The following is a 17,326-nucleotide window of genomic DNA, read 5'->3' on the forward strand; positions in this document are numbered from 1 at the left end:
CTAAGGCATGCACTATCACGGCCAGATCCAACGTCTCAAAGAACGGGCCCAGCTGGCGTACACACTTTAAATATGCAAAAGCACTCCTGGCCACCTCAGAAACCTGGGTCTTCCAGGTTCAAAGCTCAGTGCAGGAGTACATCCAAAGTGTGAACCTGCACCTTCAGGAGTAGTGTAACCTCATCTATCACAGGCTCAATTCCCATTCCCTGATCTGCCCTCTGACTGACCAGGAGCACCCTTGTGTTGTCTGCATTAAGTTTCAGATGGTTTACTCTCCTCCAGTTGATGGTAAAGATATGCAAAAAGATATGCAAGGATGAAGATGGACTTGGGGAGTGAATTTTCCTCTGTTACTAACCTGCTTGCACAGTTCTCATAGCTACTGGGGGAGGGAGATGGGTCACAGGAGATTCCTAAAGACTCATTGTTTCCCCAGTTCATCAATCCTTTTAGACCCAGCTGAGATAAGGATACCATGGCTGATTCAATACTTTTTAATTTTTTTTTAGCTGGGCTTCTCCACATTATAAAGCTTGAGGCAACAGGAAGATACTTACCACTCTCTTTCAAAAGGCCACAGCACTGTATTGCTTTTCATTGGATCCTGTCTTAAGGGAGTTTCTTGAGAATTCAAAATCTGTTCTAGCAGTTTTCCTCCTCCTAGGGGGGAAACCAACACTATAACTAAATAGGGCCCTATGTGTTAATGTGAGAAACAGTGTTGCTAGTTTCCATTCTAGAATGGCAGCACTTCTACCAATTTAGGAGTTAAATTTCAATGCATGTTTTTGAAATAAATTGGTTGTAAAAAAATCAATTATTTGAGCTTCAGTTCAATAATAATAATAATAATAATAATAATAATTTATATTCCGCTTAATCACTTGGAATCCAAGCGGATTACAATAATAAAATGAGATACAGTTAAAAATTCTAAAAACCGCTATCCCCCAGTATAAAAGCATAGTAATACTAAAAAGAGATTAAACCAGAAAGACATTAAAACAATAGTACAATACAATACAGAATTATTTGGATCAATACCTGTACCAATAAAAGACACACGTGGAGATTTAAATAAAAAGAACTGAGCTATAACTGACCATCACAGTATGCCTATTTAGAATAAAAGCTAAAATACACTCAGGAGGGCATGATACTGTAATTGGCACATCCATTTAAATAGATAAATCCCATTTGGGGAGAAAGGTGGGATACAAATCCCATAAATAGATAAGTAAATAAATAAATGGGGGTGAGGTCACGGCTACCTCTTAACCTTTCTGGCTACCTCTTAACCTTACCCAAAGTTCTTCCATAAGCTGACTGATGCATATTTTCTTTTTCTCCAACAGGTTGTTCTCTCTTGGACATTTTTTGAGAGATTTTAGCATCTCTGGATACTGGCACAGGAGCATAGCGCCGTGGTGCTGGTGTGTTTAGAGGGGACTTCTGCCTATGGACATTATGGTTTCCAAAGTGCCTTGAACAGGCTAGAATGTAGAATGAAGAACAGATTTGTCCATGAAAAGAATACATATTAAAAGACAGCCAGAAAACCAAGAACATTTACTATAATACTTCGAAAACCTTGCCAATTTAAAGGAATCTCATTCAGATGGAACCATTCCATCTTACAAGAAAGGTGAAACCAGCAATCTGGGAGTGAGTGATAAAACTCTCAAAAGTACAAGAATACCATCTGTCCCATAATTACTTAACACAGACAGAATGTACTGTCAGATTCTTGGTGACTGCTCACCAAGAGTGAAAGACTTGTGGAGACCTGCCAAACTTGGACATATTTCTAAAATGATATTTTTATTTTGGAAATCTTCCAGAAGTCTATAAAATATAACATGGAAAGGGGGAAGTTAAAGAGAAATCATACATCTTCTCTTTTTCTATCACCCCATTCTTAGCAGGTCATTACAGCTTGAAAATTTAAGCTTTGCACAGGGAACATCTTCAAAAAATGTAGGTCAGTTCTAAACTTTTCTATTCTTGCTTTTCAGAGAAACTCCAATTCAGACATCACAGCATGTCATGGTTAAAAAAATTTAATCATTTGATGAGGCTTTTTTTCCATTTTTTTTTTCATTTATTAAAAATATTATTAATTACTTTTTTTTTAATCCACCAAGGCCTGTTACAGACTGCCAAAATAAAGCTGCTTCGGGTCTCTTTGGAGGTATGCTGTTTAAATGATGCATGCATCCTAAGAATCTGGAAGCTGCACCAAAGCTGCACTCCAGTGCTTAGGAATGGAGTGTGGCTTTGGTGGGACCTCCGGACTCTTAGGACCCGTGCATCATTTAAATAGCATACCTCCCTAGAGACCCGAAGCAGCTTTATTTTGGCAGTCGTCTCCCAAAATGATGCCTAATAAAATAATGCCAATTTTATTAACCAAAGATCACATAGAATCATACTGTGTTGAATGAGTTCTAGAAGCACAGCAAAAATGGATCCAGACTGACTTCCACCCACAACTGAGCTGCTGCCCCAGAGAAGTGACTGCTGTGTATACTCATTATCCTAGCCTTTTAGTGTTGATACAACAGAATGGCTACTAAATTTCTCAAAATTTGATCAGGCTTACACAAGAGGAGGCATCTGAACTGAGATGCAACAGTTTGCAATTGGCTGGCAAATTAGAATCATGATTTGAAGTAAGTCGGCAAAGCATGGTTTGGAACGGATGTTAATATTGACAAATCAGAATAATCACCATTGTTTTGCTGCATCACAAAGAGCTAAGTGAATCCTACAATCTGGAGAGGCAGGATATAAATAAAACATATTATTATTATTATTACTACTACTACTACTACTACAAAAACAAAAATAAAAAAACCTGTGATTTACCTACTGCAAAATTGGAAGTTCACATCATGGTTTGGATACTAATGTATGATAAAAGCAAACCATGATTTGATGTTATTACAAATGACTTACTGTTAATGCTGCTGAGTTGGCCAGAGGGAGGGGGGAGTTCAGTGTTACTCACTTTTGCATAATCAGAAATTTAAATGTTTTTATGTTGTCTAAATTTTATGGAATATTTTAAAAATAAAACAAAAAGGGCTACTAAGTGCCGAAACAGATGACCCATTAAAGCCCACTTCCGGGCGTCTTGGGAGCGTGGCATTTACACACCGCATGCTCCAAAGCCACCTGGAAGCTGCCCAGCTGCCCAGACATGAATGATTTCAAGATGCTCCTGCAATGTGATGTTTACATGCCACACACTGCAGGAGTGTCTTGAAGCTGCCCTGGGGTTGAAGTGGGGCTGGAAAAGGCATCTCTTTCTCGACCAAAATAGGTGCAGATCTTTTCCACTCCTATTTGGGTTGGGTGCAGGGTGGATTGGGGTCACACGGCATATGTTTGCTGCAGCCCCAATGCATCTTCAGTGGGGGCAGATTCAAGCCACTCCTTCCTAGCTGTCTGTTCCAGCCCTAAAATAGCTTTAAGCCTCTGAAAAATACAAATAGTATTACTCTTTTGCTTTTAAACAGAACATAAAAAGAACACAATGACAAACAAAACAACTGAACTTCTCCCACCTTGTGTATGCACAGCACAAGCAGAAAATAAATCCTGTTGAGTTGAGGTTTGAGTGGCAAGTGATCTTCCTGGTTTTGCAGCATTTTTTGTCATTTCTTTGGAAGGTGCTGTGCTGGCAGCTTGGAAGCCACCAGAATTCAGTGCAGAACTAATTAATTGGGACTAGGAGGAAGAGATTACAGAATTATCAGAGGAATCACTTGGTAAAATCCTCTTTGCCTACAGAGACAGTATCAGCTGCAGAGATAATATCACACATAATTGCCCATGATCCTGTTCCAATTCAAGATGAATAACATATGACCACCACAAGAGAATCAGTATTAGAGTAATGTATTGGGAGTACAGAAGCTTAAGCAGGACTTCCCACCTGACTTCTAGCTAGCATTAGACCCAAAGGATCTACCCACCTCACACAGTTTCCTCAAGGAAAGAGACAAAGATACAGAGTTGTGAGCTCCTTCTTTGCCAATGTGAACAGTAACAGAAGCTTTAGCCAAGTTTCCTTGGCCAAGTGCTGAAGCCCATTTGAGAGTCAAGGTACAACAACTGGAAGCACATTGCCTTTTATGTGTAATGGAAGAACTGCTCCCAACTTTCTCTTGCTAGTCACGATAGGGGATTTTGTTCAAGATCCTTTTGCCTATGTCTCAACTTATGTGATCAAGTTAGCAGGGAACACCAGTGTTGTTGGTCTCAAACTCTTGCTCATTTCAAAATATGGCTCCTGCTGTTAAACAAGTTGCTGATCAGTGATGTACAGATTCAAACAAAATATCACACATTGAAATATGTGCCTTCAACTTCACCTTGAATCCCATTTTGGAGAAAGGCAGGACATAAATAAATAAAATAATGGGCAGGAAGAAAGCAGCCAGAACAGAGCGTAATGATCTCCAGTTCAGTGTGACATCAATATCCCATTTACAGCTTTTGTTCCACTTGTGGGATTCTACCTGGAATGATGTTAAGAATGGGCTGCAGGCCCATTCACACTTATTCCTCTCCCAGTGTGGTCACTACAGACAAAATATAAAAAACAAAATCCTCCAGTTTTCCTAATTATCTGAACAAAGCACCTATCTCACCTTGTTTGGAGTGGGTGGGTAAAGATTTCTAATTTTAAATACGGATGCTAAAATAATAGGACTCTTAGCAAGCAGAAAAGGACTGTTAAAACTCTGCCAAAAACTGTCCATCTATAGTTGCTATTTGTCATCAGATGGACAGTCCTACTGGGCCTCAGGAAGTGGGGGCCAGAGGTTCTTCAGGATGGCATGTCACAATTGTAATAACTATCACCTTTGTTCCCAGCATCTACCTATTGCCAATTTTAAAAATGCAGACTCACCCCAAAGACACACTGAATGTCACACTTACTTTTGGTCCTAAACTTCCACTATTATTAACATAGCTCAACCCAGCATCCTCCTCAAACTAGGAGACAAACTTCTGTTAGGTATTACAATTGTAACTACTTAATTAAGGCTGTGATTCTTAAGGTTTCAAAGGCCCTGTACAGACAGGCCAAAATAAAGCTGTTTTGGGTCACTTTGGAGGTGTGTTGTTCATATGACACACACATCTTAAGAGGCCAGAAGCTGCAACAAAGCTATGCTCCAGTCCTTAGGGCTGGAGCATGGCTTTGACGTGGCTTCTGGCCTCTTAGGACACATGCATCACTTAAACAGCGTAACTCCAAAGTGACCAGAAGCAGCTTTATTTAGGCCTGTCTGTTCAGGGCCAAAAAGACTTATTTGTTATAATGTGCACAAAACTGAATGGCAGCAGCATAAGGAGACCAATACAAAACCAACATAAGATATCCCCCCGCCCCCATGCAAATCTGGTGCCCCACTCATGTACTGGACTACAATTCTCATAATCCCTACCCAATGTGACATAGTTGGATATAGATTTTGGGAACTGTAGTTAAGCACGCTGAGAAAGTACCAGGTTCTTGGGGGTGGAGGGACTTTCTGCAAAAGGCAGAGGCTCATAAAATGAGCCACACATCCTTTCATGCTGTTCTGTAAAACATCAGTAAGATGTTTATTCAGCAGTGATCAGACAGAACTGCATTTTTTAATTTTTCAGCTGTTACCTGAATATTCATTTGCTGCTGCTGCAAGTTTTCCAGATGCTGAATTCGCTGTTCCATAAATAGGTTCATTTGCTTCTCAAGCTCGCCAACCCTCTGGTGGCAAGGGGACTTATTACTCTGTTGAGCCTTTACGGTTGCTTGCTGTTCTGCCACACTCTGCAGTTGTCTGTCTGTCTCCTGTAACTTATTCAGTATTTCGGATACAGAGCTCACTTTTGCTTCCAAGTCACTTTGGACCTGAGGAGAAATGTACATCAACATCTAAGGTGCTGTGAAGGTGAAATCTTCCACTTCTTCATTTATTAAAACGTCTTTTTATTATGAGACCTCAGTGCAGCAAACAGATAAAACAATTCCATGTTAAAATCAAGAAATAATTTAAACATAATTAAAACATAGTAAGGCCTTTGACAAGGTTTCCCATGATATTCTTGCAAATAAGCTAGTAAAATGTGGGCTAGACAAGGCAACTGTTACATGGATTTGTAATTGGTTGACTGGCCGAACCCAAAGGGTGCTCAACAATGGCTCCTTTTCATCCTGGAGAGAAGTGACCAGTGGGGTCCCACAGGGCTCTGTCCTGGGCCCAGTGCTATTTAACATCTTTATCAATGACTTGCATGACAGAATTGGGGGCATACTCATCAAATTTGCAGATGACACCAAAACTGGAGAGTGTCCAAAGGAGGGCGACTAAAATGGTGAAGGGTCTGGAAACCATGTCCTATGAAGAACGACTTAGGGAGACGGGCATGTTTAGCCTGGAGAAAAGAAGATTAAGAGGTGATATGATAGCCCTCTTTAAATATTTGAAGGGATGTCATATTGAGGAGGGAGCAAGCTTGTTTTCTGCTGCTCCAGAGAACAGGACCCGGAACAACGGATGTAAGCTGCAGGAAAAGAGATTCCACCTCAACATTAGGAAGAACTTCCTGACAGTTAGGGCTGTTCGATAGTGGAACACACTCCTTCCTTGGAGTGTAGCGGAGTCTCCTTCTTTGGAGGTCTTTAAGCAGAGGCTGGATGGCCATCTGTCAGGGATGCTTTGACTGAGACTTCCTGCATGGCAGGGGGTTGGACTGGATGGCCCTTGTAGTCTCTTCCAACTCTACGATTCTATGATTCTATGAAAACATATTAAACAATACATGCAAATTAAAAGAGCTTTAAAATGCTAAAAGAATTAAAACCATGCACCTGCTTAAAAGTAAAGTAAAACAAAACAAACAGCTTCATTCATATACTGCTTCATACTGAACTAACAGCATCTAAGCGATTTACAACCGTAAGCTAATTGCCCCCAACAATCTGGGTAGTCATTTTAGCGACCTCCTCGGAAGAATGCAAGCCTGAGCCAAGCTTGAGCCCTTTTGCTGGTATTGAACTTGCAACCTTATCGTTTTGAGTGAGTGGCTGCAGTACAGGCATTTAACCACTGCACCACCAGGACTCCTAAATTAGGCCCCAAAGGTTTTAACAAAAAGCCCTGCTTTGGCCTGGCACTGAAAAGAAATCAAGATTGGCACCAATCAGGTCTCCAAGGGAAAGGATGCCACAAGTAGGGTGCCACAGTCAAGAAGGCTGTCTCCTGGGTCCTCCCTACCTGTATTGTCTTCAGCAGTGGGAGGGCCCTCCAGCAGATCTCATTCCTTGGGCAGGCATGTGCGAGGAGAGGGACTCCTTTAAGTACTGAGGTGCCAAGTTGTTTAGGACTTTGAATGTCATCACTGGCACCTCCTAGGTCAATGGATTAAAAAGCTATATGTTGTTTATTCCCAAAAGAATGAATGTGACAGGTACCTTTAGGAGAAAGTTAACCAGTAAATTACAGATAAAGACTACTCCTCAGAATCTGGAGAAACATGCACCTGAATAGATTGCTTGGACTTGCATGTGTGTAGAGAGGTGGTAGCCAAGGTCCAACTGTGGCAGGAATGGGACACCATGAAGTGGGCTGCTTTGAAGGGACCTTTTTCCACAGAACCACAAAGAGTTCTGGATCTTTTGTAAAGGTTGTTCGAGAGTCACAAATCCACACACACAGATGTGGAACAGATGTTGGTAGGAAAAGAGAGGGGAGGAGATTACTTTGTCCAAAAGTTTCCACACAAATTCAGGATCCGACTCACAGTCTGCGTATGCTCTCAGTGGTTGTGGTGGGAACTGATATCTCAGCTCCCTCCTCCCTGCTTATTGGAACAGTTATCCAAATCAATCACTTACTTTGAGAAGTGGAGCTGTAGAAGCAATGGCTGCTGCTGTGGCGGCGGCAATCGTAGTTGCTGAATCCATCTCACTACATGTTGATTTAGGATTGTCCTTTTTGTCTGGCCACATGTTATCTAGAAGCTGTACCTTCACCTCTTTAAACACCGGAGCATTTTGAATTCTAAGTTGAAAGACAGACAGGCCCATGGTTATTTCTCTGAAAGGCATTTTTCACTAATTCTTCTCTGTACATTTTTCAGTGAACACATTTTCTTGACATGAGTTCATAATTGGACAGAAGAAATTGCCTTACATCAGGTAAGACTATTTGCCTACCAACAGCTATCTTATTTGTCTGTTAGAATATTGTATACTGTGACCAGTAACAACTTTTAAATGTTTCAGCCAGAGATTAAAAAAAAATGGAAACATTCTTTCCAAAACACTTTATTGGGGAAGATAAAGCTGCCCAATCCCAAAAAGAAGAACAAACTAAAATGAGCTTTAGCCCTATCCTCCCTTCAGGTGCTTTTCAACAGTACAGTGGGCCCTTGGTATACGCAGGGAATCCGTTCCGGACCCCCCCCCCCCCCGCATATACCAAAATCCGTGTATGCTCAAGTCCCATTTGTCCCCATTGGGAACAAAAGTCCCAGGCTTCCCCTCCTCTCCCTCTTACTTACCTTTCGGACTAAGTGCCGCTGCTGGAGGTCTTGGAGGCCTCCGGCGTGGCTGCTTGGCCTCCTCGCTGCCGCCACAGGAAAAGTCAGGTGGTGGTGGTGGCGGCGGCAGTGGAGGTCAAGCCACAGCCTCCTTGCTGCTGCCGCGGAAGGACCCGATGGCGGCATTGGAGGCCAAGAGGGCCCCAGCACTGACACCTGGCCCTTTCACGGCGGCAGTGATGCCAAGTGGCAGTGCAGGCCTTGAAGGTCTCTGGCGCTGCTGCGCTCTGCCTCCTCATTGCCGCCACAGGAAAGGCCCAGTGGTGGTGGCGAGGAGGCAGAGCGCAGCAGCACCAGAGGCCTTCAAGGCCTCCTGCACCGTCACCCAGTGTCCTCACCCCTGCCACTGCGGAAGGGCCGGGTGTCGGTGCTGGGGGCTTCTTGGCCTTCAACACCGATATCCGGCCCTTCCATGGCGGCGGAGGCGTCGAGGAGGCCAAGTGCCTGCGCTGGAGGCCTTGAAGACCTCCAGCGTGGCAGCTCTGCCTCCTCGCCACCGCTGCGGGAAAGGCCCGGTGGCAGTGCTATTGGGGGACAAGAGGCCTCCAACACTGCCATTAGGCCATTCCGTGGCAGCAGCAATGAGGCCGAGGCTTGACCTCCGCCACCACCCAGCTTTTCCCGGGGTGGCGGCGAGGAGGCCAAGCAGCCACGCTGGAGTCCTCCAAGACCTCCAGCACCAGCACCCGGCCCAAAAGGTAAGTAAGAGGGAGGGAGGGATGGAAGAAAGGGAGGGAGGGAAGGGAGGAGAGGAGGGGAGGCCAGGGACTTTTGTTCCCAATGGCAACGCGCGTGCACACGTACCACCACTGGGAACAACTTCCGGGTTTGGCATCCACGGATGCTCAAATCAGTGTATAAGAAGGGCCGACTGTAAATACAACATAAGCATAGACAAGCCCATCTGTGAACAAGGTACTGAGTGGTAACGGGCAGCAGAAATTCTTGCTATGGGGCTTGTCTTCACGGTCCAGAATACGCTGGGTTTCCCTCAAGAGTATTCTGACCCCCAATTTTCCCTGTTATCTGTGCTCTCTCTGCAGTGACAACAGGCAGTTGCTTTCCCACTCGATTTCTGTTTGTTGCCATGTGACACCACTGAGGTTACAGCGTGGTGTCCATCCAGGTTATCAACACAAGGATGCCTCATTCTGCCCTCAGAGTGAATTACATCCAAGCTCCAGGTGGCTTACAGGGACTGCAATGGGAAGGTGGCTGCCTGTCATCGCTATAGAGAAAGCCGAAAATCGAGAGCAAAAGGTTTTTAAATTCAGGTTAAGGAGAGGAAAGACTGAATCAGATGCAGACATTGTGAAGCCAGTCTGAGCCTGATTCAGGGTTTTGGCCCTGAGTCATGCAAACAGGACAAAGTAGGCACGGGGAGAATTCAAAGTAAATAATCCACACAGACAAGCCCTATGAGAACCTTTTGGCTAGAACAGGGGCAGGCAATGCACAACTGGTGTCCCCTTTCCCAGATGATTGAGACCACAACACCCACAGTTTTTCAACAGTGACCTGACGATTATGAGAAATGCAGTCCAAACCATCTGGAGAGCTCCATAGCTTGAACAAATCACCATCTAGAGTGCTTTGAAGCTGGGATGCAGTCAAAATAGATTCAAAGGGAGAAGAAATGTCACTTGCTCTTCAGGAACCTTTAAAACACTGTAGGCATCCTGTAGCATCATTTTAGCACAGGGTATGTGTCAAATATCAGCGCCCATCCCGGGGGCCAGGAACACCTGGAGGAAGGCGGAGGAGGGGGCGTGTCGGTGAGAGCGACTTAGATAAATCCAACGCGTCTGGCCCTCCTCCTCCGTCCCGCCTCTGCCCGCCCCCAAGGACTGTGTTGCTGCTGCTGGGGCCACCGCCGTGCCGCTGGACGGTCCTCCGTGTTTGGAGGACACTGCGCAGCTGCGCACCCACGCGGAGGAGCCGCCCAGGACTTACCATCTGCGGCTCCCCAGAGAGCAAGCGCCCATCCCGGGGGCCAGGAACACCTGGAGGAAGGCGGAGGAGGGGGCGTGTCGGTGAGAGCGACTTAGATAAATCCAACGCGTCTGGCCCTCCTCCTCCGTCCCGCCTCTGCCCGCCCCCAAGGACTGTGTTGCTGCTGCTGGGGCCACCGCCGTGCCGCTGGACGGTCCTCCGTGTTTGGAGGACACTGCGCAGCTGCGCACCCACGCGGAGGAGCCGCCCAGGACTTACCATCTGCGGCTCCCCAGAGAGCAAGCGCCCATCCCGGGGGCCAGGAACACCTGGAGGAAGGCGGAGGAGGGGGCGTGTCGGTGAGAGCGACTTAGATAAATCCAACGCGTCTGGCCCTCCTCCTCCGTCCCGCCTCTGCCCGCCCCCAAGGACTGTGTTGCTGCTGCTGGGGCCACCGCCGTGCCGCTGGACGGTCCTCCGTGTTTGGAGGACACTGCGCAGCTGCGCACCCACGCGGAGGAGCCGCCCAGGACTTACCATCTGCGGCTCCCCAGAGAGCAAGCGCCCATCCCGGGGGCCAGGAACACCTGGAGGAAGGCGGAGGAGGGGGCGTGTCGGTGAGAGCGACTTAGATAAATCCAACGCGTCTGGCCCTCCTCCTCCGTCCCGCCTCTGCCCGCCCCCAAGGACTGTGTTGCTGCTGCTGGGGCCACCGCCGTGCCGCTGGACGGTCCTCCGTGTTTGGAGGACACTGCGCAGCTGCGCACCCACGCGGAGGAGCCGCCCAGGACTTACCATCTGCGGCTCCCCAGAGAGCAAGCGCCCATCCCGGGGGCCAGGAACACCTGGAGGAAGGCGGAGGAGGGGGCGTGTCGGTGAGAGCGACTTAGATAAATCCAACGCGTCTGGCCCTCCTCCTCCGTCCCGCCTCTGCCCGCCCCCAAGGACTGTGTTGCTGCTGCTGGGGCCACCGCCGTGCCGCTGGACGGTCCTCCGTGTTTGGAGGACACTGCGCAGCTGCGCACCCACGCGGAGGAGCCGCCCAGGACTTACCATCTGCGGCTCCCCAGAGAGCAAGCGCGCAGCTGCACAACTGCGCAGCTGCGTTTTTTAGGTGGGTTAGGGAGGCTGGGTTCGAGCCCTTAGAGCAGGGGATGCCTGGGGTGGCTAAACCCCTGCTCTTTATATTGCCACGGTGGGATGGGGGGAGGAACTGGTGGCGGGGAATGCACAGGCTGGGGAGGGAAGGGATAACATCGTGTTGAGCGGAGCTCCTATCGAGGTAGTGTGGGGCAAGGGGAGGTATGGCGGTGGGAGAAGGGGCTTACGTTCCAGGGGAAGGAGGGATCGATGCATCATATCTATCCCTCCTTCCGGTCCCCCTCCCAACCAAAGGAACCTGAGGGTCGCTCCAACCGTGCCACATACCCTGTCACTGCTCCTGTGCAATGTCAGGTCAATCAACAACAAGACCCACATCCTCCACGACCTTGTGGAGGACTCAAAGTGTGACCTGGCTTGCATTACCGAGACCTGGCTAGGGCCTGAAGGGGATGCTGTGTGGGCTCAGGCCCTGCCTGCCGGGTTCTCGGTGAAGGACCAGCGCAGGTTAGGTGGGCGGGGGGGGTGTGTGGCCTTGATACATAGGAACACCGTGTCCCTCATCAGGAACCACATCCGACAGACGTCCCATATTGAGTGTATCTACCTGACCCTAAAGGCTAGGGACAGTCTAGGGATTCTGTTAGTGTATCGGCCACCCCGTGCATTAGCGGACTCCCTTAACGAGCTGACACAGTTGGTCGCAGAGCTGATGTTGGAGACGCCCAGGCTTCTTGTCCTGGGCGACCTCAATATCCCTCTTGCGGCCAGCTATGTTCCATCCGGTGCGGCTCGGGAATTCATGGAAACCATGGCAGCCATGGGCCTGTCCCAGCTGATACAGGGTCCCACACATTGTGCAGGTAATACTCTCGATCTGGTCTTCTGTTCGGATGCGGAAAATCCGTGGGCGGAAATAGTTAATATTTCCCCCTTGTCATGGACGGATCATTTCCTGGTAGAGGCAAAAATCAAGGTCTCTACCCAGATCCCCCCCGGGGGTGGTGGACCTATTCGGATGGTCCACCCTCGAAGGCTGATGGAACCTGGAAGGTTCCAAGAGGCCTTAGAGGGGCTCATGGTTGGTAGCGACGGCGATTCTGTTGATGCCCTCACCGGTATTTGGAATACCGGTCTTTCAAGGGCTATACACAGTATCGCTCCTAAGCGCCCTCTCAGGCCCGCTTCCAAATGTAAGCCTTGGTATACGGAAGACCTCCGGGCAAGGAAGCGGGTACTGCGACGGCTAGAGTACCGTTGGCGGAAACACCTTCGCTTAGACGACAAGGCTCTCCTAGACCAACTGTTAGAGGACTACGGAGAGGCAATACGAGCAGCAAAGAACTCGTTCTATGGTGCCCGCATTGCGTCCGCAGAGTCGCGTCCAGCAGAGTTGTTCAGGGTGGTCAGGGAGCTAACTCAGCTCCCCCCCTCCCTGAACCAGATCCTTGAACCTTCTAAGGCCTGCTGTGACCAATTTAACGACTTTTTTGCGGATAAAACCTCTCGGATAAGCGAAGGTCTTAACGCCGACATTCAAGCAAAACCTAGGGTAGAGGTGTCCAGAGCCTCCGTGGACTCTATTGTACTGGATCGATTTGAGTTGGTGAGTACCGATGATGTGGACAAGATCCTCGGAAGAGTTCGGAAGACGACCTGCTCTCTCGATCCCTGTCCCTCGTGGCTAGCGGCCCAGGGGGGACCGGCGGTAACTTCGTTGTTACGCCGGATTATTAATACATCTTTGAGGGAGGGCCAATTTCCATCAGAACTCAAATTGGCCATTGTAAAACCTATTCTGAAAAAGCCCTCCCTCGACCCCCTGGTATATAATAATTATCGGCCAGTTTCCCTGCTGCCATTTTTGGGGAAGGTGATCGAGAGGGCGGTTGCAATCCAACTTCAGGCGGTCTTGGATGAAACGGATTATCTAGACCCATTTCAAACTGGCTTCCGGGCGGGTTACGGGGTTGAGACGGCCATGGTCGCCTTGGTCGATGATCTCCGTCTGGGTATCGACAGGGGAAGCGTGTCCCTGCTGGTGCTCTTGGACATCTCAGCGGCTTTCGATACCATAGACCATGGTATCCTTCTGGGGCGCCTAGCGGAGGTGGGAATCGGGGGCACTGCGCTCCAGTGGTTCCGGTCCTACCTCTCTGGGAGGTCCCAGATGGTGCAGCTGGGAGACGTGTGCTCCGACGAGAGGCCCCTTAAAACCGGGGTCCCTCAAGGGGCCATTCTGTCTCCCATGCTATTTAACATTTACATGAAACCGCTGGGAGAGGTCATCCGGAGACATGGGGCGCGGGGTTATCAGTACGCTGATGACACCCAAATTATTTTCTCTATGTCTCCGACTGATGCAGTGACTGGGGATGGTGTCTCTCCTCTCGTGGCCTGTCTTGAGTCAGTAATGGGCTGGATGAGGGAAAACCGACTCAAGCTGAATCCAGAGAAAACGGAGGTACTAGTGATAGGTTCCCCTGGTCCAGGAATGGCGGTGGTTCCACCTGTCCTGAACGGGGTCACGCTCCCTGTGAAGGACTCCGTGCGCAGTCTGGGGGTGCTTCTGGATTCGTCGCTTCACCTGACTGCTCAGGTGAGTGCGACGGTCAGGAGCACATGTTATCAGCTTCGGCTGATTCGCCAGCTGCGCCCATACCTGGCCCAGAGGGACCTTGAAACGATCGTACATGCTCTGGTAACCTCAAGACTGGATTTTTGCAATGTACTCTACATGGGGCAACCCTTATACCAAACTCGGAAGCTACAATTGGTGCAGAATATGGCAGCCCGGCTGGTCACTGGTGCTCCCAGGACCAGCCATATAACACCGATTTTAAAAGATCTTCACTGGCTGCCTATTCGCTTCCGAGCTCAATATAAGGCGTTGGTAATTACCTATAAAGCCCTAAATGGCTTGGGTCCAGGATACCTGAAGGACCGCCTCTCCCCATATATTCCGTCCCGCACCCTCAGAACATCCGGGCAGCAACTCCTGAAGGTGCCAGGGGCTAGGCTTTCTTCCGTCACTAAGCGGACGTTTTCCATCGCCGCCCCGGCCCTCTGGAATACGCTGCCCGCTGAGCTCCGCTCGACTACCTCCCTGGCCCAATTTAAGAAGGATTTAAAGACCTTCTTATTTCATCAAGCATTCCCCCCATGAACATCTTTTAGGGCCTCCCTCCTCTTCCGTGGCCATGAGGAAGGGCTAACTGGGGTTTTATCTTTTTCATTGCTTTTATTGTTCTTTGATGCACTGTTTGCGCGCGATTTGTTGATTTATGTATTTTTCACTGTTGTACACCGCCCTGATCTATGGAAGGCTGCGGTATATAAATAAAACTTTTATTTTATTATTATTTTATTGTTTACATTTATGCCTTTTCTGTTGTTCCATTTAAAACACACTGAAGGGAATTATGGGACACTCCACTTTTTTTGGCCTCAAAAATCTGAATTGAGAACAGCAACACTTTACAGCTGTTCAAAGAGATCAAGACACTGTTCTAAGTTGTCACACTTACCGCTGCTTGAATACAGCTCTTACAGCCTCCTTCTGCCCAGCATCATAATGGGAGACAAAAATGTCTGCTGCTATAAAACAGAAAAAAAAGAAACTATTGTGTTGTTGTAAGCAGGAATTAGAACCCTGGACTCCCAGTGTCCTACTCCAAGGCTCAAGTAACTACACAGCACTGGTGCCCAGAACAAACTATACTTTGCACAAAACAAAATTGTCACAAACTGCAACATGAGGAAAAAAGTCATCTTCAGATACTACTCATCACCGACAACTGGACATACAACAAGACTGGATCTTGCCTGACACACCATTTTTTGAACCCCAACCTTATGTCAAAGAGCATTCCAGAAGTATGGATTCCAGGATTTAAAATCATTTTAAAAGGTCGTTTTAAAGCTATGTTTGGAATAAGAGAAAGAACCAGAAAATGGTAGGGCTATTGTATGGAGAAGAATGTGAGGTGCTAACAGGAAACAGAGGGAAAACACAAGTATATATGTATCTTTCTACTTTGTAATCTCTTTGTTAGCTAAAGCTCTGTGAAAAGGGGGAAGCAGGGCTCCAGTACCATCCTCTCCTAATGTTTTCCAGAGCTAGCTTTTGAAAGAGTATAGAAGCATGTACATATGCAAAATATATAAACCCTCCAAGATCATGATTCTATTTTGTGTGCTCACTCTGATTCTAGCTGAGCCAGAATTTTAGCTCAATCCATCATGTGTTTTATTGTTTGAAGGAACATTTATTCTAAACTGGTAACTTGACTCTTTTTCCAAGTTCAGACTCAACAAAGACTTTCAGAGCAAACTGCAGGTTCTATTCTGGTTCAGGAAAAAAGTAAAAATTTGTTGAGTTAAGATCAATTTCACTCTCCGAGGAACACTGAAAAATTATTTTAAAAAAGACAAACAGAAGCAAGAAACAAGGATGCAATCTTATGCATAAACAACACATTGCATTACCTTTTTGTTTAGCTGCTGCTTCTTTCATTTCTGAAGGAACATGTACTGCATTTTCATGGCAATAAGCCTATTGGAGGGAAAAAAGAAAATCATGGAAAAAGCTTCAATTCTGTGTAACACAGATAGCACAACATCCTGTTACATATATACATGCATCTGTCTTTTTGGACAAGGGGCATGTGGGGCTATTCTGTACCAAAACCTTCCCCCCCATACAACTGTCAAGCCCCAACTGTCAAGGACTCTGCTACTTCTTGCTGGAGAGGGGAGGAAGAGATGATGAATATGTGGCTGGCCTGAGTTCCTTAAGGAAGGGAAAGCAGGCTGCACTCCATCTGTGAGAGCACTCTTGCTTCTTTCCCCCTCTGAGCTGAGACCAACACCTTCATCATCATCTGAATTGTCTCCTCTTATCCACTGGTAAGCAGCAGCAAAGCCTGCCCCCTCCTGCAGTTTGACAACTCACAGGACAAAAGGACAACAAATAACATCCACCAGCTTGATGCTGAATTTTGACCATGGTCATCCTGTTTGTTAATTCTAGATGGATAGCCTTGTGGATGTGATGACACCAAGAGTATGCTATTACTATTATTATGGCTGTTGCTTTTGTTCATATTTATTTATATAGCACCATCAATTTACATGAGATTTTACAGGCACAACAACCAAGGCACATCTTACTTGTCAGATCGATCTTTTTCAGTGGTCTCAGGTGGTCAGACCTCGTCTTCTGTCCCCTTATCTGTTGGAGTTCCTCAGGGCTCTGTTTTGGGTCCCCTTCTGTTCTCTTTATACACACTCTCCCTTGGCAAACTTATCAGTTCTTTTGGTTTCTCCTACCATCTTTACGCCGATGATACCCAGCTGTACCTTTCCACCCCTAATCTTTCACCAGAGCTAGAGCAGCAAGTGTCATCCTGTTTAACAGCTGTCTCCCACTGGATGCACCATCGGCGTCTGAAGCTCAATATGTCCAAGACTGAGCTTCTTGTTTTCCCTCCTAAGCCCACCCTTCACTATTCCTTTTCTATTTCCGTCAATAACATCTCGATCCAGCCGGTCCAGGAAGCCCGCAGTCTCGGTTTCATCTTTGACTCCTCTTTGTCATTTATCCCACAGATCCAGACTACAGCCAAAGTCTGTAGATTTTTTCTCTATAATATCGCCAAAATCCGTCCATATCTCTCAGCTTCTA

General features: G+C 47.2%; 1 protein-coding gene across 1 annotated transcript in view; it reads right to left on the minus strand.

Annotated features, from left to right (window-relative positions):
• Positions 1-17,326, minus strand: part of KIAA0586 (KIAA0586 ortholog) — a 109,547-nt gene that overhangs the window by 90,384 nt on the left and 1,837 nt on the right. Inside the window, exons 3-9 of the mRNA XM_089522804.1 lie at positions 16,129-16,195; positions 15,168-15,237; positions 7,901-8,066; positions 5,678-5,914; positions 3,573-3,735; positions 1,308-1,496; positions 561-663 (exon numbers count right to left, since the gene is read on the minus strand). Coding sequence (XP_089378930.1) covers positions 561-663; positions 1,308-1,496; positions 3,573-3,735; positions 5,678-5,914; positions 7,901-8,066; positions 15,168-15,237; positions 16,129-16,195 — 995 coding nt within the window. The remainder of the gene's footprint in view (positions 1-560; positions 664-1,307; positions 1,497-3,572; positions 3,736-5,677; positions 5,915-7,900; positions 8,067-15,167; positions 15,238-16,128; positions 16,196-17,326) is intronic.

Source organism: Sceloporus occidentalis, unplaced genomic scaffold, assembly GCF_023333645.1.
Source record: "Sceloporus occidentalis isolate IW3139 unplaced genomic scaffold, rSceOcc1.0.p SCAF_4, whole genome shotgun sequence".
Lineage (NCBI taxonomy): Eukaryota > Metazoa > Chordata > Lepidosauria > Squamata > Phrynosomatidae > Sceloporus > Sceloporus occidentalis.